Here is a 21,442-nt window from a genome sequence, read left to right as displayed (position 1 = left end):
ACGGGGATCCTGTGACCTGAGCTGGTAAACTGGCAAATAAATGAGAGTGGCAGCATTGAGTTGGTGACTGTGGGGCAATACGATTCATCACTGCCGGTGGGCCAGGAGTTCCTTATCAACAGGAACCTCACCTGGGTGGAGGGTGGCACACAGGTGAGGAGCCCCAAAGCAATAGTTTAACATGATACATTTTCATATCATATCAAAGGGTATGATGTCTCATACTTCGGTACCTCATTAGCCTCTTAAGCCCCACGGACCGTCGAAGGGGCCGAAATCACAACATCTGCAAGCAAAAGTGTCTGAGGGCTTCTTAAGATTTAATAAACTATGAATGTTTCATGACCTTTTTTTTTTTTTAAACCTCAAAGCTAACGCTGAGCCTCTGAATTAGCCACGGGCAAAACATATTAAGGCCGTTAGCACAGAACTCTAGCTATACCGATCTATATACTTATTGGATCTGCACAAACAAGCTTGGATAACATCCTGAGATTCTACAGATTATAGAAATATAAGGATCATCACTGAGCGATCAGAACTCGTGACAGGGGAAGCAAATACAGACAACACACAAGTAGCTTTAGGTAGCAAAACATTACATTACATTCCATTTACTGTAGCTGACGCTTTTATCTAAAGCGACTTACAATAAGTACATTCGACCAGGAAGACACAACCTTGAAGAAAACAGAATCATATAAGTACATCAGGTTTAATATAGCCAAACATTTCAAGTGCTACTCAACTGGCTATAGATAAGCCAGTCCTTTATTAGTATATACGTGCTCTGTTAGCAGTTCTTTGTTAGTAATTCTATCGCTCGAAGTGGAGTCGAAAGAGATGAGTTTTCAGTCTGCGCCGGAAGGTGTGTAAGCTATCTGCTGTCCTGATGTCAATGGGGAGCTCATTCCACCATCTTGGAGCCAGGATAGCAAACCCACGTGTTTTTGCTGATGGGAACTTGGGTCCCCTTCGCAGCGAGGGTGCAGCGAGCCGTTTGGTTGATGCAGAGCGGAGTGCACGTGCTGGGGTGTACGGTTTAACCATGTCCTGGATGTAGGAAGGGCCAGATCCATTCGCAGCATGGTACGCAAGTACCATTGTCTTGAAGTGGATTCTAGCAGTTACCGGAAGCCAGTGGAGGGAGCGGAGGAGCGGCGTGGTGTGGGAGAATTTAGGAAGGTTGAAGACCAGACGAGCCGCTGCATTCTGGATGAGCTGCAGAGGTCGGATGGCACATGCAGGTAGACCAGCCAGGAGGGAGTTGCAGTAGTCTAGGCGTGAGATGACGAGAGCCTGGACCAGAACCTGTGTTGTTTTCTGGGTCAGCTGGGGACGTATCCTCCTGATGTTGTAAAGCGTGTATCTGCAGCAGCGGGTTGTAGCAGCGATGTTTGCAGTGAAGGACAGTTTGTTATCTAGGATCACACCCAGATTCCTTGCAGTCTGAGTCGGGGAAACAACAGAGGTGCCGATGTTGATTGTCAGGTCAAGAGTGGGACAATCTTTTCCCGGAAGGAAAAGCAGTTCAGTCTTGTCAAGGTTGAGCTTGAGGAGATGAGCAGACATCCACTGAGAGATGTCAGCTAGACAAGCAGAGATGCGTGCGACGACCTGGGTCTCTGAGCGGGGAAAGGACAGAATTAAATGGGTGTCGTCAGCGTAGCAGTGGTATGAAAAACCATGCGGGCTAATGACCGATCCGAGCGAGTTTGTGTACAGGGAGAAGAGGAGGGGACCAAGAACAGAGCCCTGAGGGACCCATGTAGTTAATTGACAAGGGTCGGACTCGGACCCACTCCAAGTTACCCTGTAGGTACGGTCTTTGAGGTATGAGGTGAGGAGGGAAAGTGCAGAGCCTGAAACTCCAAGTTTTTGAAGAGTGTGAAGGAGGATCTGATGGTTCACCGTGTTGAATGCAGCAGACAGGTCCAACAGGATGATGACAGAGCAGAGGGATACTGCTTTGGCAGTGTGCAGTTCCTCAGAGACAGCAATGAGAGCAGTTTCTGTGGAGTGACCTTCCTTGAAACCAGACTGGTGCGGATCCAGAAGGTTGTTCTGATGGAGATAACAGGAGAGTTGTTTAAATCAATCAATCAATCAATCAATCAATGTTTATTTATATAGCCCAATATCACAAATGTTACATTTGTCTCAGTGGACTTTACAGTTTGTACAAAATATCAGTATGACAATACGACACCCTCTGTCCTTAGACCCTCACATCGTACAAGGAAAAACTTCTGAAGAAAACCCACGGTTTAAAGGGAAAAATGGGAGAAACCTCAGGGAGAGCAACAGAGGAGGGATCCCTCTCCCAGGACGGACAGACGTGCAATAGATGCCGTGTGTAAATTGAAAAGATAATACATTTGCAACATAGGTAGTCCAAATGTTTGGAAATGCATGTGTGTATAATAGGAAGATGAATCCACGAGGATATCCATCCAGGACCTATGATCCAGGACCACAGCCACGACTCAAGATCCAGGGCTCGCGATCCAGGACAGAGGAGCGCAGGATCATCCATGACTCCGGATCCCGGAGTATATAGACACCAAAAAGAATAATAACTCTAATAATATATAATATTTTTATAGCGCCTTTCAGGAAACCCAAGGTCGCTTTACAAGTACTAGCTCCGAGCTAGAGCTTTTCTGGTTCAGCTCCGGTTTCCCTTTTCTGCTCCCGCTCTGTTCACACCGCCCAGCACCCGACTGGTGCTGCCGCTGCTGCATCATGACGTCACCGTTTACATCGCTGATTTGCTCCCCAACGGCATTACGGCGCTCACAACAACAACTGCGTCGGGTCGATGATCGTGTTGCTTTTAATCACACGAATCTAGATTAAATTGAATAACGACTTCTCCAACCTGATACTTTGCTCCAGAGTGCCGTGGTTCATTGTTTATTAATGTGTTTCTGCAGCATTTACCGACCGCTGCAGTGTTGGCTGCTCTTCCACGGGAGTTTATTCTCCTCCGTTAGCTCCCGGTTAGCTCTAAAGTATTCACTGTCCGACTCACACAAGCAGCTGATACATATCCCCAGTTCCCCTTAGCCTAAGTGAATGTGTGTCAGTCTGAATTGACGCTGTTTGGTATCACAACGCTGTTATGAAAGTTTCTCTGGTATAAAATGGGTGATGTTAGCATAGCAACCAAAGCTAAACTGACTACATGCTATTGCTATCCTATTGTGGCATAAACCGTTTTCTACAGGCACATTTTACCAGCGTATTTTTATTATGATTCTACTTGTGATAGTCGGACACGACAACCTGTGCAGCCCATGTATTGATTCCATCCGATAGCTGCTATAATACAAAACAAAACGTCTGCCTCTCTCCACAATGATCAATAACAGTGAACGGATGGTCAAAGTAAGGTACAATTAAACAGAATCACACGAAGCCTGGTTAGTGTTGCCTGACTTTATAAAGTCTGTTTATAAGCACTACTGCTTGTAGGCAGGCATGACAGTCGACCCATGTTCAGTGGAGGTGGGTTTAGTTTCCTGCACGCCTCGACGTAAGAGAGACGTAAGAGAGACGTAAGCGACCCCACCTCTTAGCACCGAAGCTCTTTCCTCTAGACCAACAATTTTTTGGAGCTGGAAGTGAACCAGATTCCGGAATTAAGAGCCGGCGCCGCTGCGGTGTGAACAGGAAAAACCGGCGCTTTTCAGGCTCCAGCTCCGAGCCGGAGCTGAAAAAGCGCTGGTCTGAAAGGGGCACTTGAGACTGTTTGGAAAGTGACCAGAAGTTAGAGTAGTGTTGATGAATTGGGTGAGAAACGGTAGAATATCAGGAGCGATAGTCTGAAGGAGGTTTGAGGGGATAGGGTACAGAGGACAGGTGTTAGGGCGGGCAGAGGTAATGAGGGTAAGAACCTCACTTGGAGAGAGAGGGGAAAAGGAGGTTAGTGTGTCGGTGAAAGGAGGGTCAGGTGACCCAGCGGTGAGTAAAGGTGAGTCAGAAAAAGAAGAGTGAATATCATCAACCTTTTTTTCAAAGTGGTTAACAAAGTCGCTAACGTTTAGTAATTAACAAAGTCGCAAAACACGGAGATATGCTCACTTTAGCTGTTATTCTGATCAAAAGTCTTGTTCAATGGCATTAAAACGAGAAAAAACGCAGCTGAAGGTTAATCCATAGGTTATAGCAATGTGTCTGTCACTTTGAAAAAATTATTGATAATCCATAATTCCATTTTTATGCAAAAATCGGAGAAGAAAAATTAGCTGCTAATGGTAGCCACCAGAGGCTAGCGCAGCTTCCGGTTTTTCTCCGCGTCACTATCACTCCTTATTTGGTAACCTGTGTGTGTGTATGTGGAACTTTCCCTCGATTCCATTGGCTCTGATGGTTAGAGAGATGTCAATCATCAAAATCGACCAAGGGGGGCCAGAGATATGGAAAATCCACCCAAATGACCCCAGAAGTGGTTTTGTTTGGCTAAATCTCTCTAAAAAGGTCAAATGTCACTTGTTTTGCATCAATCTTGATACAGGGTACTTATTATATGTTGTACTTTGGATTCCTAAAGCTTTTAGTCTACTAACCCATCATCCAAGGGTAGTTTTCACTATAAGTAAAAAATAATTTTTGGACGGACACTATATTTTACAGTTTTTTACTATGTTCAATCTGAATTTTCTTTACAAGAAAAAAAGAAAATCTATATTGATTCTGACTTTTCTACATCCAACTCACAGGTTTATCATTACTTTGAGAAATAAAATACTGAAAATATAAAATAAAATAAATACATCTTGTCAGCGCAGTGCATGGGCATGCTCTCTCTAATAGCAAAGTGACGTATGGTAGAAGGAGGGAAGCATCTGAAAAACATTATTAACCAGTGAGAACACAGTACATTTTGCCCACTTGGTGACAGTTGATGATGGAGATGTCTCTTATTGGTCTGATACTGTCTATAGCTTTGTGTGAGCTGAAGTCAGTTCTTGTTCTGAATAGTTTTGGGGCTGGTGTGAAACAAGCGGCTGGGCTTACAGGGGATAGGACTGCTGCTGTGCTTAGCACTAATGCTTCATCTGTGACATGTAAGCTACAAGGTACCACTCATCAACCTGCATTCTCTATGGACGGTGACTATGTCATTGGGGGTGTTTTCTCCTTTCACTATTACATGCACACAGTAAAGCATAACTACACCACCATGCCCGAGCCACTAAGCTGCGCAGGAAGGTTAGTACAGGGAGATTTTGGCTGGATTGTGGGCATTTACAGTATATTTATGTGTATATTGTGAATTTGTGTTGCAATGTACTGTAAAAATAATAATTTATAAATATTTTATTTTTTCTATTTCATAAAAGGCAATAGTTTAACTGATGTATACTTAACCATTTGTTGAATGGAGAAATGTGAAACTTGTGATTTATTGGACCATTGAATCAATTTTGCAAAGTTATTGTGAATATTGGATATATTAATATCTAATCATGTGTTTGGGTTTTTGACAGATGAAATTCCCATAAAGCCTACAGAGATGCTATTAGTTATTATCCAAACCATATCTTTGAATTTCAGTCATCTTGTAGTCTATCACATATTATTTAAAAATCTTAAAGTTTTAACTTTAACACCGATGTCTGTGTGCAGCATCCTCCCCCGTGGACTGCGCTTCTCACGTGCAATGGTGTTCGCCATCGAGCAGATTAACAACAGCACGGAGCTGCTTCCGGGGATCAAGCTTGGTTATGAGATCTATGACTCATGTGACTCGGTGTCCGTGGCGGTGCATGTTGCATTTCAGCTTTCAGGGGGACTGGACCCGGTGTTTAACACCGGCGACAAATGCTCAAAGTCTGGTATGGTGATGGCCGTTATTGGTGCGTCTGCATCCACGTCTACCATCAGTATGTCGCGCATCATCGGGCCCTTCAACATACCTCAAGTAAATATTAAGAATTTATTGCAAACTGTGTTTGAGTCCATTACTTGTTTTGCCTATGTCCGGTTAAATAACTGTTGTTTTCTTTAGGTGAGCCACTTTGCCACGTGTGCATGCCTGTCTGATAAGCAGCAGTACCCGAGTTTCTTCAGAACAATCCCGAGTGATAAATTCCAGGCTGACGCACTGGCCAAGCTGGTCAAATACTTTGGCTGGACTTGGATAGGTGCTGTCCGGTCGGATTCTGACTATGGCAACAATGGCATGGCCTCTTTCCTGCATGCAGCACGTAAAGAGGGGATCTGTGTGGAATACTCCGAGTCTTTCTCTCGGACCCACCCACGTAGCCGGATCCAGAGTGTAGCTGACGTTATCCGCAGGTTTCTATATCACTGATTCTCCTTTAGTTCCCTGTGCTGACACTGACCTTTTGCACAGAAAAAACAAAACAAGTTCTATAAGTGATGGAACATGTTTTTATTACATCAGGAAATGTGCCAATATATCTGTTTATCATCTCTCATGTTTTGTTTTTCTTCACACTTATGACTTGTATTGTTATAATATACAATATTAATCATATAATATAACTATTGTTTTTATATGTCATTGAACGTCCCTCCAGGTCAACGGCTAAGGTTGTTGTGGCATTTATTTCCCCTGGAGATATGAAGATTTTGCTGGAGGAGCTGTCACGCAATCCTTCTCCACCTCGCCAGTGGATAGGTAGTGAGGCCTGGGTAACCGACCCAGACATGCTGAGGTTCAGCTTCTGTGCTGGAACCATCGGATTTGGCATTGAAAAATCTGTCATCCCAGGTCTGAGGGACTTCTTGCTGGATCTCTCTCCGTCTAAAGTGGCTGACTCCCCATTGCTTACCATGTTCTGGGAGGAAGCATTCAACTGCAGGCTGGTAAAAAGTGAGAAAGTTGTGCCAATTTTAAACATATATGATACTCACGGTAGTGTCTTGATTGTGTTATTTTTTTTTCTTTTTTCTGTCTAAGTGTCGCTCCCTAAATTTATCAACCTGTTAAAGACCAAACCCCAGATTTTGACTGAAAGGAAAATGTAATATTTGTAATGAAATACATGAGGCGGACATAAGGTGCATCTCGGTGAATGATGTCACAATGTGATGTTCTGATCATGTTTATTAACAATGCTGTCTAATATATTGTAAATAACATACATGTACATTATTACATTATTCTACTTAGGCTATTATGCAGTGATTCTAGACTGTTTATTTGTTTAGATGAAAGCTATTTATTCCTCAATGCACAACAATTTAGGGAAAGTCTCCCTTCAAAAATGGTCATAAAATAAATGCTGAAAAAAAGAATCACGCTCTAGAATATGTTTATCCAAAACATATAGTGCAGAGTTAAAATATATGTAAAAAAAAAAATATATAAATTGTGGAATATATTTGTTGACAGGTTACAGTCATTGTAAAATAAAGAAGATGAACTTTAAAAAGGAATGTAGTAAATGTATACTTTATGAGAAGTAATATATACACGGTATTACATTACATTACATGTTACTTGTTAGACGCTTTTATCCAAAGCGACTTACATACGGTATATGTACATACATAATGTAGGTGAGTTAAAGTACAAGTATTTAAATGTAGAGGGACAGTATCAAAGTCCTGACTTCAAGAGTTTAGCAGTCTTATTGTGTGTTGAATCAAGCTGTGTAGGCCTGTTAGTGTGTTACCGTCTACCAGACAGCAGAGGGCAGAATGTTTATTTCTAATGTGATAAGGGTTTCTGATTATCCTGTACTGCTGGTTCTAGTGTCCATCATGCATCATTATAACAGGTTAAGTCAGTAATAAATAAAAGGAATACATATTTTGCCTTATACAATAAGTAGTTGTCTGATGACTGATTTGTGTAAATATGAGCTGCTAAAATAATCTAATAATGTAAAAAACAGATAGACATGTCCGCAGAACAGTGATTTGAAATGTGATGTAAATCCTGCAATGTTTGTTTGGCAGGTTAAATAACACAATACAAACATAAGTATGAATTAATGTAATCATCATGGCTAAAAACACCTCCCTCTGTCTCTGTGTTTTTAGGTGAAGCCACAGACAGGAGTGTGTGTGATGGAAATGAAGATATAAAGACGCTCCAGAGCTCATACACTGACACATCTGAACTTCGAATCACTAATATGGTGTACAAGGCTGTCTATGCAATAGCGCATGCCATTCATAACGCAGTGTGTCAGAAAACTGATTCTACTACACAGTGTGATAAGTTCCCTAAGCTAGAGGCCAAAGAGGTCAGTAAAAATAATGATGTTCTTTTTAAACTGCACGTCTATGTTATCAAATGAATGCTCTTTTAACTTTTAAATTATTTATTTTATCCCCTTCACTGTCTTCCTTTACTTCATCCCTAGGTTCTTAATCAGTTGAAAAAAGTAAATTTTTCCCAAAATGGTTATGATGTGTCATTTGATGCCAACGGGGATCCTGTGGCCACATATGAGCTGGTAAACTGGCAAAGAAATGAGAGTGGCAGCATTGAGTTGGTGACTGTAGGGAAATACGATTCATCACTGCCGGTGGGCCAGGAGTTCCTTATCAACAGGAACCTCACCTGGGTGGAGGGTGGCACACAGGTGAGGAGCCCCAAAGCAATAGTTTAACATGCTACATTTTAATATCATCTCAAAGGGTATGATGTCTCATACCTCGGTACCTCATTAGCCTCTTAAAGAGCCTGTGACAGCCTCCCAACAACTGTTGTGCAATGAAATATTGGGCTACTAGTCATCTCGAACCGTCAGTTTAAAAAATAAGGTGCGATACCGTTCCGATAAATATCAATCATTTCGATCTTCGCGGGGGAAATCCTTCTTCCTTCATTTTTAAGTTTTGGGGGATGCCGGAAGTGACGTCACTGTGCGGCGAGAGAGCTAAACACAGACAAAGTGTGTTGTCATGCGTAGAAATGGTGAATTACTTTGAGTGAGTTTAGGCACGTTAATAACGTTGTAATGAAGTTGACTACAGTGTATTCATATTTGTCAGTGCTTTCATGTCAATTCGGTGAACATAAACATAAATGATCGTGGTGAAGATGATGATTACATTAGGATTAAAAATCGGTAGTGAGAGCTGCTGAATTTCCTCCCGTGGTATGTGATATAAAAACAAATCGATTATTTTTGTAGTTGTAAACTAAGTGGATGAAACTACATTTATTAGTGCTTTCATGTCAATTCGGCGAACATATGATACATTAAATGATCGTGAGGATGATGATTTAAAAATCATTTGTTTGAGCCGGTCTGCATTTCCTGATGAGAAAACAAACCGATGCTTTTTGTAGTTGTACACCAACATGGATTAAACGTGTGTTTTTTTTACCACAATATTGGGGAAATTAATGGATAAAATGCACGGATTATTATTATTATTATTATTCCCACTCCGATCGGGACACTAGGTCCACTGTTTCCCCGCAGCGAGGCTCCTCCGTTGACAGTTTACGTGGGCTGGGCTGGGTGCAGTGACGAATCCCGATGGGCCGGTACTGAAGTGGGCCGGTCGGATAAGTCACTAGCACATCCCACACTCCCCCCGTTGACAATTTACTAGCGGTACTGAAGTGGGCCGGTCGAGAGCCCCGGGCTGATTTTTAGTCCCAGTCCACCACTGGCTACATGACCATATTATCGCCCATATTGACGCACCTAATTCCTAAACTTCTAACAAACAGATACAACATAAACCGATCCTTCAGCCTCATATGAGCTCTCAGACACGTTCAAAATTAAACTGTCATCGCTGTCTGAGCTTGCTGCTGTGTGCACCATCGTGCGTTTACATGCAGATGCTGGGAACCTGAACGGTGCAGCTGGAGTGCTGTGCCCGCAATGACGTCACACATAATTTGGCGGGACATGAAGAATCCCCGAGAAGATCCAGAATATGGTCAAAATTGAAGGGAAGATGAATGGTTATCAAAGTACAAATATCCAAAATCAGTTCAGTAACGATTTTCAAGTGGACAATATTTACTCAAATTGATGGGTTTGGATGATGGGGGAAACTCGTGTCACAGGCTCTTTAAGCCCCACGGACCCGCCGAAGGGGCCGAAATCACAACATCTGCAAGCAAAAGTGTCTGAGGGCTTCTTAAGATTGAATAAACTATGAATGTTTCATATCTGTGTAACGGGAAGAAACTCAGCTAACTGACTTTTTTTTTTTTTTTAAAAAGCTAAGCCTCTGAATAGCCACGGGCAAAACAAATATTAAGGCTGTTAGCACAGAACTCCAGCTATACCAATCTATATACTTATTGGATCAGCACAAACAAGCTTGGATAACATCCTGAGATTCCACAGATTATAGAAATATAAGGATCATCACTGAGCGATCAGAACTCGTGACAGGGGAATCAAATACAGACAACACACGAGTAGCTTTAGGTAGCAAAACATGGAGATATGCTCACCTTAGCTGTTATTCTGATCAAAAGTCGTGTTCAATGGCATTACAACGAGAAAAAACGCGGTTGGTTATCCATAGGCCATAGGTTATAGCAATGTGTCTGTCACTTTGAACAAATTATTGATAATCCATAATTCCATTTTTATGCAAAAATCGGAGAAGAAAAATTAGCTGCTTCCGGTTTTTCTACGCGTCACCATCACTCCTTATTTGGTAACCTGTGTGTGTATGTGGAACTTTCCCTCGATTCCATTGGCTCTGACGGTTTACATTACATTGCATTTAGCTGACGCTTTTATCCAAAGCGACTTACAATAAGTGCGTTCGACCAACAAAATACAAACTTGAAGAAAACAGAATCATATAAGTACATCAGGTTTCATAGAGCAAAAACATTTCAAGTGCTACTCAACTGGCTTTAGGTAAGCCAGTCCTTTATTAGTATATAAGTGCTCTGTTAATAGTTCTATTGCTCCAAGTGGAGTCGAAAGAGATGAGTTTTCAGTCTGCGCCGGAAGGTGTGTAAGCTATCTGCTGTCCTGATGTCAATGGGGAGCTCATTCCACCATCTTGGAGCCAGGATAGCAAACCCACGTGTTTTTGCTGATGGGAACTTGGGTCCCCTTCGCAGCGAGGGTGCAGCGAGCCGTTTGGTTGATGCAGAGCGGAGTGCACGTGCTGGGGTGTACGGTTTAACCATGTCCTGGATGTAGGAAGGGCCAGATCCATTCGCAGCATGGTACGCAAGTACCATTGTCTTGAAGTGGATTCTAGCAGTTACCGGAAGCCAGTGGAGGGAGCGGAGGAGCGGCGTGGTGTGGGAGAATTTAGGAAGGTTGAAGACCAGACGAGCCGCTGCATTCTGGATGAGCTGCAGAGGTCGGATGGCACATGCAGGTAGACCAGCCAGGAGGGAGTTGCAGTAGTCTAGGCGTGAGATGACGAGAGCCTGGACCAGAACCTGCGTCGCTTTCTGGGTCAGCTGGGGACGTATTCTCCTGATGTTGTAAAGCGTGTATCTGCAGCAGCGGGTTGTAGCAGCTATGTTTGCAGTGAAGGACAGGTTGTTATCTAGGATCACACCCAGATTCCTTGCAGTCTGAGTCGGAGAAACAATAGAGGTGCCGATGTTGATTGTTAGGTCAAGAGTGGGACAATCTTTTCCCGGAAGGAAAAGCAGTTAGAGAGATGTCAATCATCAAAATCGACCAAGGGGGGCCAGAGATATGGAAAATCCACCCAAATGACCCCAGAAGTGGTTTTATTTTGCTACATCTCTCTAAAAAGGTCAAATGTCACTTGTTTTCCATCAATCTTGATACAGGGTACTTATTATATGTTGTATTTTGGATTCCTAAATCCTTTAGTCTACTAACTCATCATCCAAGGGTAGTTTTCACTATAAGTAAAAAATAATTTTAGGACGGACACTATCATTTACAGTTTTTTACTATGTTCAATCTGAATTTCCTTTAAAATAAAAAACATCTATATTGATTCTGACTTTTCTACATCCAACTCACAGGTTTATCATTACTTTGAGAAAAAAGATTATTAATTTTCCCCTTTTAGAAGTGTAGTTATGGTCATTTGTTCTGGAAATGTCATTTTCGAGCCTGAGACCTGAAAAACAGGCTTGGGGCCTAACAGGTTAGAATTCCAATGTTACGAATAATGAGAGAGTATTTTTAACATGACATTTACGTTTTATTGTTTAAAATACATGTTTACTTTTATTTATTTTTTTTAACTAAAGAGAAATGTAAAAGACACAAAGAAAAACATTGTGAAGAAAAAAACATGAATCTATCCTTTTATAATGTTAGCTTCAGAGCACACTTGTCTACATGTGAGTTAATTTGTATATGTGACAGGTGCCTGTGTCAGTGTGCACTGACAGCTGTCCTTCAGGAACTCGTAAAGTGCTCCAGAAAGGAAAACCCATCTGCTGTTATGACTGTACACCGTGTCCCGAGGGAGAGATTAGCAATGCGACAGGTATTTGTTTTTCTAATGTATGTTTACAACATAACATATAAATTCCAACTGCTTAAAGCTCTTTTCTTTTTTTCAGATTCCTTTGATTGTTTCCCTTGCCCCAAGGAATTCTGGCCTAATGCAGAGAGAGATACATGTCTTCCCAAACCTGTAGAGTTTCTTTCCTTCAACGAGCCCCTTGGAATCGTCTTGGCTGCTTTCTCAATCGGTGGTGCCTGTCTCACCATTATAACAGCGGCTGTGTTCTATCGTCACAGGAGCTCACCAATTGTCAGGGCCAACAACTCTGAGCTGAGCTTCTTGCTGCTCTTCTCCCTGACTCTATGTTTCTTATGTTCATTAACGTTCATTGGAGCACCCTCAGAGTGGTCCTGCATGCTGCGCCATATAGCGTTTGGGATCACATTCGTCCTCTGCATGTCTTGTGTTCTTGGAAAAACTATAGTAGTTCTGACGGCCTTCAGAGCTACACTACCAGGTAGTAATTTGATGAAATGGTTTGGGCCTTCACAGCAAAGATTGACTGTAGTGTCTTTCACGTTTATTCAAGTTTTGATATGTACTATTTGGTTAGTTCTTAGTCCCCCCTTTCCAATGAAAAACCTCACGACATACAAGGAGAGAATCATCCTTGAGTGTGCATTAGGATCAGCTTTGGGGTTCTGGGCTGTACTTGGGTATATAGGCTTACTGGCTGTCTTTTGCTTTGTGTTAGCTGTCCTAGCTCGGAAACTACCTAATAACTTTAATGAAGCCAAGCTTATCACATTCAGCATGTTGATATTCTGTGCAGTCTGGATCACATTTATCCCAGCATATGTCAGCTCTCCTGGGAAATTTACCGTGGCTGTGGAAATATTTGCAATTCTGGCCTCCAGTTTTGGACTAATTACGTGTATATTCGCTCCAAAATGTTTTATTATTTTATTTAAGCCAGAGAAAAACACCAAGAAACATTTAATGAGCAGGGGTTTGTAAAAACTGTAGATGGCTTTATACAGCCTATACTGTGCACATTCAAAATATGCTTTCCTTGTTGATTTAAATATTCAGATTGGAATTTATTTTATGCTCAATATTTTACTAATTGTAATGTCATTTTGTGAATTTAATAATAATAACCTATTTTACAATACATTTTGATCAGTTACTGAAAAAATTAAATAAAGTGAATAAATAAAGTCAACATTCAGACCGTGTGTGGTACTTGATAAACATTTCCAAAAAAATATTAAATACTGCATAGTAATTGTAAGAAAAGCTGGCTGAATTGCTATAACATTATTGCCAAAGAGGAAAATACAACATCCCATAGTCCACAAATCCTTCAACTAATTCTTAAAATGTGTTTTGAATATTCTTATTATTATATTTAAAAGATACAAAAATGCATAGATTGCATCTTTTGGGACACATAAGCATACGCACCATTATAAAATGCACATTAGCTTTACAATATGATGTAGCCACCCGTACGTAGGTGGTAGGTCTGGGTTTGTTTGGTCTAAAATAAATATGATATTTCTGAATCATCTGAGTCTTAAAAGGCAACAATTAAAATAAAATGGAATTTCATTAAGTACATTTTGTATCATCCTTTAACGTATATTCTCAAAAGTAACCTGGAATTGTTCCAGTCTTAGTAATAGACACTTAAAAACCTTCATTACCAAAAATAAAAACAACTCACGTGCCTTGTTTGCTACCGTCGACAGACTAACTAACCCCCCACACTCTAAAAACAAATGCATTGGCTCAACAAAGAAAATCAACACAACAGTTTGCATCGATGTTTATTGAGTTAAGACAACTTCTAATGAAATTGTCTTAAAGCAACAAAGTTATTTGAGTTAGGGGAGAAGGCTTTTCCTCTACAATCAGAGGTGTTTTTAATTACCACTTACCTAATAATTGGTAGCATAAACACAAGTTTTGAAGTTGATTACTCAAAAGATTAAGTTGTTCCGACTAGTTTTACCACATGATTTAAAAGGAATTTTAAGTTGTATGTACTTAATTACCATCATTGTGAACACACGTTTTTAAGTTCACAACCATTTATAAATGAAGTTGCTCCAAATATATTGTATTCAAGTTTTTTTTCTTAGCTTTTTCATGTTTTTGCCTTTTTAAAGAAAGAAATTAATTGATTCCACAACAAAAATATTAGGCAATTCACTTTTTATTTTGAACTGCAGTTGTTTATTTCAACACATGATGTTTCAATCAGGAGAGAATTATTTTTGTTTGAACATGTATTGACACATGCCATATGATAAGGTGCATGAACACCTGAAATCACAGCTGACTGCAGGAGAGAGGAGAACCATTTTATAGTTTGGCTGCAGCACGTTGATTGGCTGCTGGAGAATGAGGTGAAATGTAATAGGTTAAAGAGAACGCCTGTGATGAGCTGATTATATGCAGCTGCGGAGTAAATGTATACACACCCAGTCTTCCTGAAAAAACTTGCGCTGAGCTTCATTTAAATCTTGAAAAAAAAGATAAATAACACAAATTTAAATTGCCCCAAAAATAATAAATAAACTCATTAGCCATATTACCATGGGACATGGGGACACAGCAAATACATGCTGCCATCACAACGAAGTCAGAGGCCTTTGCATATTTAAAACCAGTGCCAATGTAAAATCTGTAAAGTTTTTTTAAAACTACAGTAACAAACTCTCAATGGCCACCAATCTGCAGATCACACACTTCAATTTTACAAAAGCTGTAACAAAGATGTCATTATTTCAAACAGTATGAACACATTTAACGCAGAATGCTTGCTCATTCATTCATGGTTGCCATCGTATGGTCAGATCCTGGGGTGGACCGGTCACTGATGAAGGCAATATGCATGTCCTTTTGAAGCACATTAAATAATAGGTTAGCACATAAGAGATAATGAATTAGGTAATTGCATACTTTTTAAACTGTCACTCTTAGCTAATTCAGAGCCATTATTACCAGCTGCTAAAGCAACGCTGGTATTGTTTTCATCTATTGAGTCTGCATGTGTGTGTCATCATGGCAATGTGGTCCTGAAGACACACAGAGGTGCTTTTGAGTACTTTGCCTAGTGTTTAAATGCATGTGGACAGATTTTGTCAATCACAACCGTGCAAGTTTTAGTGTACCTTCTCATCTTTTTTGCAGGTTCCATACAATATTTGAACTGGTTAAGTGAAGAGCAGAAGCCACTTTTCAAAATTGTACACAATCCTTTTCCCATGCCATTGCTGTCAACACCTATCCATGCTGAACGTTGCTAAGATATCCACCTAAGACCCTCACTGGAGTTTATACTGCTGCCCAAACCTATATCTGGCAACCGTAAATCGACTCACCCACCTCTACTGTCTGTTATTCCCACCTACCTGCGCCTGTTGCCCTCCATCCTGCCTCATCGAAAGTGCTTTAGGCGACGGGGAAAGCGTGGTGGCGCGCTCGTCCATCAAAAAGCACACCTGACGGCTTCTTCCGTGACTTATCCACGCATCAGATGTCACGGCCCTCCCGCTGCACGCCATCCGAGGGTTCGGTGGATTCGCCCTGTTTTTCCGGAGCTGCGGCCTCTGCTGGGCCCGCTGGCAGCTCCTCCTGCCCGATTGACTGCTCCTGGTCCGCGCGGCGTTCAACACGCACATCTTCGTCAGCTGAGACGCACTACACCTTCGGCCAGCCCGGAGAGAAAACTCTGCATGACTTTGCTAAATGCTAGGTCAATAGCAAACAAGACGTTCCTGTTAAACGACTTCTTCACCTCTCATGATCTGGATTTAATGTTCCTGACGGAGACCTGGGTCCACACCGGCGAGTATGTACCGTTTTCTGAACGTCTTCCTCCCGACTGTACTTTCTTCAGCTCCCCCCGTACCACTGGCCGTGGTGGGGGTATAGCTTCAGTGTTTAGAGCTAATCTCCAATGCCGTTTGCTTCAGCTAGCTTCGAGTTGCAGCTTTTTGAGCTGAACCTGGCATCACCTATAGGGTTAAAAAAACCTACTATGAAACCCTCCTTTTTACGCAGTGGTCCAGACATAGACATCAGACGGCGACACATATTCAGTTGCCAGTTACTTTGGCATTAGGGCAGGGATATCTAGATACTTTCCAAGGTTCTATTTCATACTTACTGACCAGTAAGTATGCCAGAGGCGGTGCTTTAGCACTGGATATCTTCTGTCTCGCGCATGCGTAGGTCGAATATTTATATCAACAAAGTCACGTGTGACCTCGTATGACCCCGGAAGGCATAAGTTCCGGTGTTGTCAACGAGTTCAGTCCTTTTTCATCTTCTCGCTGCGCAGGTTACTACTTTTTGAGTAGAAGCCAAGCTAGCTTATTGAAAATTAAGATTCTAGCTCATCGCTACCTGTAGCCTTGTGATCGTCTCGATCGGAACTGCGGGCTAGGAAAACGCTCGCCCTCCAAAGGCTGCGACGAGCTAGCTGTCCGCCCTCCCAAGGGAGGGGACTGCGGTGTTCACCGCTCGGACCCTAGGAGCTCCGGACCGGTAAAGAGCGGACGCTCCTGCACGTCAGCCGGTGAGATCGCTACCGTTTATCGCTGATTGTGCTATCTATTCTCAAGCTAATGAGATAACTGTGTACAAGTTAGCCGGGGGCTCTCGCTAATTTGTTACTGCGCTAGTGAAGGGAGCGTCTCCGCCCCCCTCTCACTATATAAATCTGGCTCCTTGCCTGTTCTATTGTCCAGTTAGCTGAGTGTTTTCGTTCAAGCTAACTGTTACGGCGCTAGTGAAGGGAGCGTCTCCGCCCCCCTCTCACCGCATACATTTGTTTCCTTACCTGTTCTATCGTCCAGTTAGCTGAGTGTTCTCGCTCAAAGCTAACTTGCTACAGCGCTAGTGAAGAGAGTGTCTCCGCTCCCCTCTCACAGCTCACAATTAGTTCCTGTTCTATCCCCAGTTAGCAGAGTGCTCTCGCTCAAAGCTAACTTGCTACAGCGCTAGTGAAGAGAGTCTTTGCTCCCCTCTCACAGCTCACAATTAGTTCCTGTCCTATCCCCAGTTAGCTGAGTGCTCTCGCTCAAAGCTAACTTGCTACAGCGCTAGTGAGGAGAGTGTCTTCGCTCCCCTCTCACGGTGCACAATTGGTTATTTTATTTAATCGTTTATTTGACAGGGACATGCACTGTAATGAACACTCAAGACATTTAAATATGTCAAGCGTAACAGTGCCAGATTTAGCTTTGAGCTACTTTCCATTCCCTCACATAAAACATTTAAGGAAATTACATTTTACAAACATGGTAAAAGAACAAACAAAATACAGGATATGCAAGGAGTGGCAATGACATATAAAGTGCATCCATCCTCCAGTTAACTGAGTGATCTCGCTCAAAGTTAACTTGCTACAGCGCAAGTGAAGAGAGTGTTTCCGCTCTCCTCTCCCTGCACACAGTTGGTTCCTGTTCCACCCTTCAGTTAACTGAGTGCTCTCGCTCAAAGTTAACTTGCTACAGCGCTAGTGAAGAGAGTGTTTCCGCTCCCCTCTCCCTGCACACAGTTGGTTCCTGTTCCATCCTCCAGTTAACTGAGTGCTCTCGCTCAAAGTTAAGGGTGACCTATCATGCAAAATGCACTTTTGTACGTCTTTTATACATGAATATGTGTCCCCGGTGTTCCAGGGAACTCACCAAGTGTCAGAAGACACAACCCTCTCTATTTTCCTCTATACCCAAATCCCTTAATAAGGGGCTGCAACGGATCTGATACAGACTGATCCAGATTTGAACACTTCTGTGACGTCACAGAAGTGTTGCTACGGCTATTGGGCCAACTCCACCAATCAGGAGGAGACAGCCACGGACATTGCCGTTCGTAAGCGCTGGAGACGCTGTAGTACATATGCCAGGCCTGTAGATGGTGCTGTTCTCACAGAATCAGCCCATCAGCATGATCTGTTTGGTATTTTGAAAAATAAAGAGTATAAATATGCCTTATATAGGTATGGTCCTACACTATATTATTCAAATATAGTATGATAGGCCCACTTTAACTTGCTACAGCGCTAGTGAAGAGAGTGTTTCCGCTCCCCTCTCCCTGCTCACAGTTGGTTCCTGTTCCATCCTCCAGTTAACTGAGTGCTGTCGCTCAAAGTTAACTTGCTACAGCGCTAGTGAAGAGTGTTTCCGCTCCCCTCTCACTGCACACAGTTGGTTTAATGCCCGTTCCAATCCTTCAGTTAGCAGAGTGCTCTCGCTTAGGCTAACTTGCTACGGCGCTAGTGGAGAAAGTATTCTCGCTCTCCTCTCACGGCATAAAACCATTAACTGACTTAATTGTTCTCACCCCAGTTAGCAGAGTGCTCACGCTCAAGCTAACTACTATTGTGCTCACTCCCCTCTTGTCTTGGCCTCGAGCATCTGAGGGAGGGCCTTTTGGAGGACCCGTGCATGAATTGCACCATCATGCCTCGTGCGGTAGGAGCTACTAGACTAGCCGAGGTTGAACTACTGACTGAGGGTGGCCTTCCCCCTGCACAGTCAACTCTGCACAGCCCAACCTACCCATCCTAGGCGTTGGGCCGCAGAGGCTGCGGGTGCACCGCCCAAGAAGAGGACTAAGCCTGATAGGCTGTCCTCCACGGTGGACCTACTCACTACTGAGCTAGCCCAGATTAAGTCACTCCTCTTGGCTCTCCATTCTGTTGCCCGTGCAGAGCACGCCGCTGCCCAACCGTGGCTGAGCTGGTTCTAGATGACGATGTGTTCTCGATGGCAGCTTCAGCCACTCAATTTGATGAGTATGACGGGGAGAGCCCATCCCATGCTCCATGGTCCCTCGGAGGAGGTAGATGACGGCTTCATGGGTACCGTCATTCGCAGGGCACTGGCTCACCGGCAGCTGGATGCGCAGCAGCCCGAAACAGCGCCTGCCAGTGTGTTCTTTAGGCGCACTCTTCGCAACCTTTACTGTTCCTCCCTCTTGTGAGTATCTGAGGGAGTTACAGGCATGCTGGAGGACACTAAGGCTCTTTACAGTCTTACGTCCGATGGCCGAGCCCTGGCAGCCATGCAGGATGCGGCAAGAGTTGGACTTGACCACACACCGGCTGTTGAGCCTACCATTGCTTCCCTCAGTTTCCCCTGACGAAGCTCTGAGGTCGGAGGCCAGGTGCCCTCCACTCCAATGTCGGGTCACTGATGACCTGATGACGGCTTACGATGCAGCGGCGCGCATGGGCCGTATTGGCAATTCCCTCTCACCTCATGCTCGCCCTCTCAGCTTCCCCGCAGCAGGATGCTCTTAGCGCTTCCTCTACCAGCCTCAGTGACGCCTCATTACAGTTGTTCGCTCTGATGTCTAGAGAGCTTGGGCGCCTGATGTCCACTCTCGTCCAGACTCGTCGCCAGGTTTGGCTGACAGTCACCCTTATCAGAGACATGTAGGACTCTCCGTCCACCGGCTCACCCCAGTGCCCACCATGGGCCTCAGCGCCCCACGAGGGGGCTGGCCCGCTACAGTCTTAAGCCGGGTCAAGATGACCACCATAAGCGACCTGGCAAAATAAATCGCCCTAAACCAGGAGCTGTCAGTCCTCCTGGCCAAGGGTGCAATCGAGCCTGTGGACCCCATCTCACAGCCTTGGCTTCTACTCGACCTACTTCCTGGTAAGGAAGAAAGGCGGTGGACTTCGCCCAATCCTCGATCTGAGGGGACTCAACAAGTTCCTAAAGATTTTAACTTTCCATGTGCTGAGCACAGCGGACGTTCTTCGTACCGTGGCCAGGGTGAATGGTTCACGTCCGTCGACTTGAAGGACGCTTATTTTCATGTGCCTATTGTGCCTCATCACAGGCAGTTTCTTCGCTTTGCCTTTAGAGGCCGTCATTTCCAGTTCAGGGTGTTCCGTTCGGACTCTCCCTCTCCTTAGACGACTGGTTAATATGTGGACCATCCCGGTTACAGACGATCCAGGACACGGCTCTCCTTCTCTCTCATGTCGCCCGGCTAGGCCTCATGGTGAACATGGAGAAGAGTTGTCTGAACCCCTCTCAGAGCCTAACCTTCATTGGGGTGGCTCTGGACACAGTCACTCAACCAGCGAAGCAGTGTTCTCGCCCCCACTCCTGGTAGACGTGATGCTTTATTCTAGCAGCAGCCGACTGGATAGGCTGTCCTGCTGAAACTTCTTTTTTTTCCCCAGCTAGGTGAAGGCAGTGCGCTCGCTCCCGCTCCCTCTGCTGGTAACATGGGTGTAGTTACATCCCTTTTGTGTTCGGCGAGTAGGAGCGTTGCTCTACTCTTTCCGTTCAGCAGGTAGCTGGTGAAGGCTGTGTTCTCGCACCGCGCTCCCGCCTACGCTGCATCTGGCATTCGTTATTAACTCAACCAGTGAGCGCGGTGTTCTCTCCCCTGCTCCTGGTAGACGCGCTGCTTCATTCTAGCAGCAGCTGCCTGGCTAAACTGCCCTGTTACATTTCCTTATCTAATCCACCTAGGTGAATGCAGTGCTCGCTCCCGCTCTCTCTGCTGGTAACGTGGTGTAGGACATTTACATCCCTCTCTGTGTTCGGCGTATAGGAGCATTGCTCTACTCTTTACGTTCAGCAGGTAGCTAGTGGAGGCTGTGTTCTTGCACCCACTCCCGGTTACACTGCATCTGGAATTTGTTATCAACTCAACCAGTGAAGGCAGTGTTCTCGCCCCCGCTCCTGGTAGGCGTGTTGCTTGATTCTAGCAGGAGCCGCCTGGCTAGGCTGTCCTGTTAAACTTCCTTGTTTAAACCCAGCTAGGTGCGGGCCTGTCCATCTGCTGCTCAGACTCTGCCGTGGGACGCCTTGGCATCTCCCCAACAGGAAGGACCTCTTGTCTCAGTTGGAGGGTCGGATGTGACACCCCGACCCCTGCCGCCTCCAGCTGTGGGTCTGGCCACTGGAGGGCCCGACCCACTGCTGAGCGACTGCATAGAGTCTGTCAGGAAGACTATTCTCAAATGCCAGGTCACCATCTATTCGTAGGCAGTATGAAAACAGGTGGAAACTGTTTCGTTTTTTTGACT

The 21,442-nt window shown here is 43.9% G+C and overlaps 1 protein-coding gene across 1 annotated transcript; it reads left to right on the top strand.

Moving 5' to 3' along the window:
* The first annotated feature begins 5,038 nt into the window (after nucleotides 1–5,038).
* LOC117553783 (extracellular calcium-sensing receptor-like) lies at nucleotides 5,039–13,386 on the top strand. Its single transcript, XM_034227853.1, has 8 exons — nucleotides 5,039–5,217; nucleotides 5,635–5,929; nucleotides 6,017–6,306; nucleotides 6,552–6,847; nucleotides 8,023–8,228; nucleotides 8,349–8,570; nucleotides 12,285–12,408; nucleotides 12,485–13,386. The coding sequence occupies exons 1-8, from the start codon at nucleotides 5,111–5,113 to the stop codon at nucleotides 13,384–13,386; spliced, it is 2,442 nt and encodes an 813-aa protein (XP_034083744.1). The 5' UTR covers nucleotides 5,039–5,110.
* The last annotated feature ends 8,056 nt before the right edge of the window (nucleotides 13,387–21,442 follow it).

Source organism: Gymnodraco acuticeps, unplaced genomic scaffold (assembly GCF_902827175.1).
Source record: "Gymnodraco acuticeps unplaced genomic scaffold, fGymAcu1.1, whole genome shotgun sequence".
Taxonomy (NCBI): domain Eukaryota; kingdom Metazoa; phylum Chordata; class Actinopteri; order Perciformes; family Bathydraconidae; genus Gymnodraco; species Gymnodraco acuticeps.
This window is presented reverse-complemented; position numbering and strand designations above follow the sequence as displayed.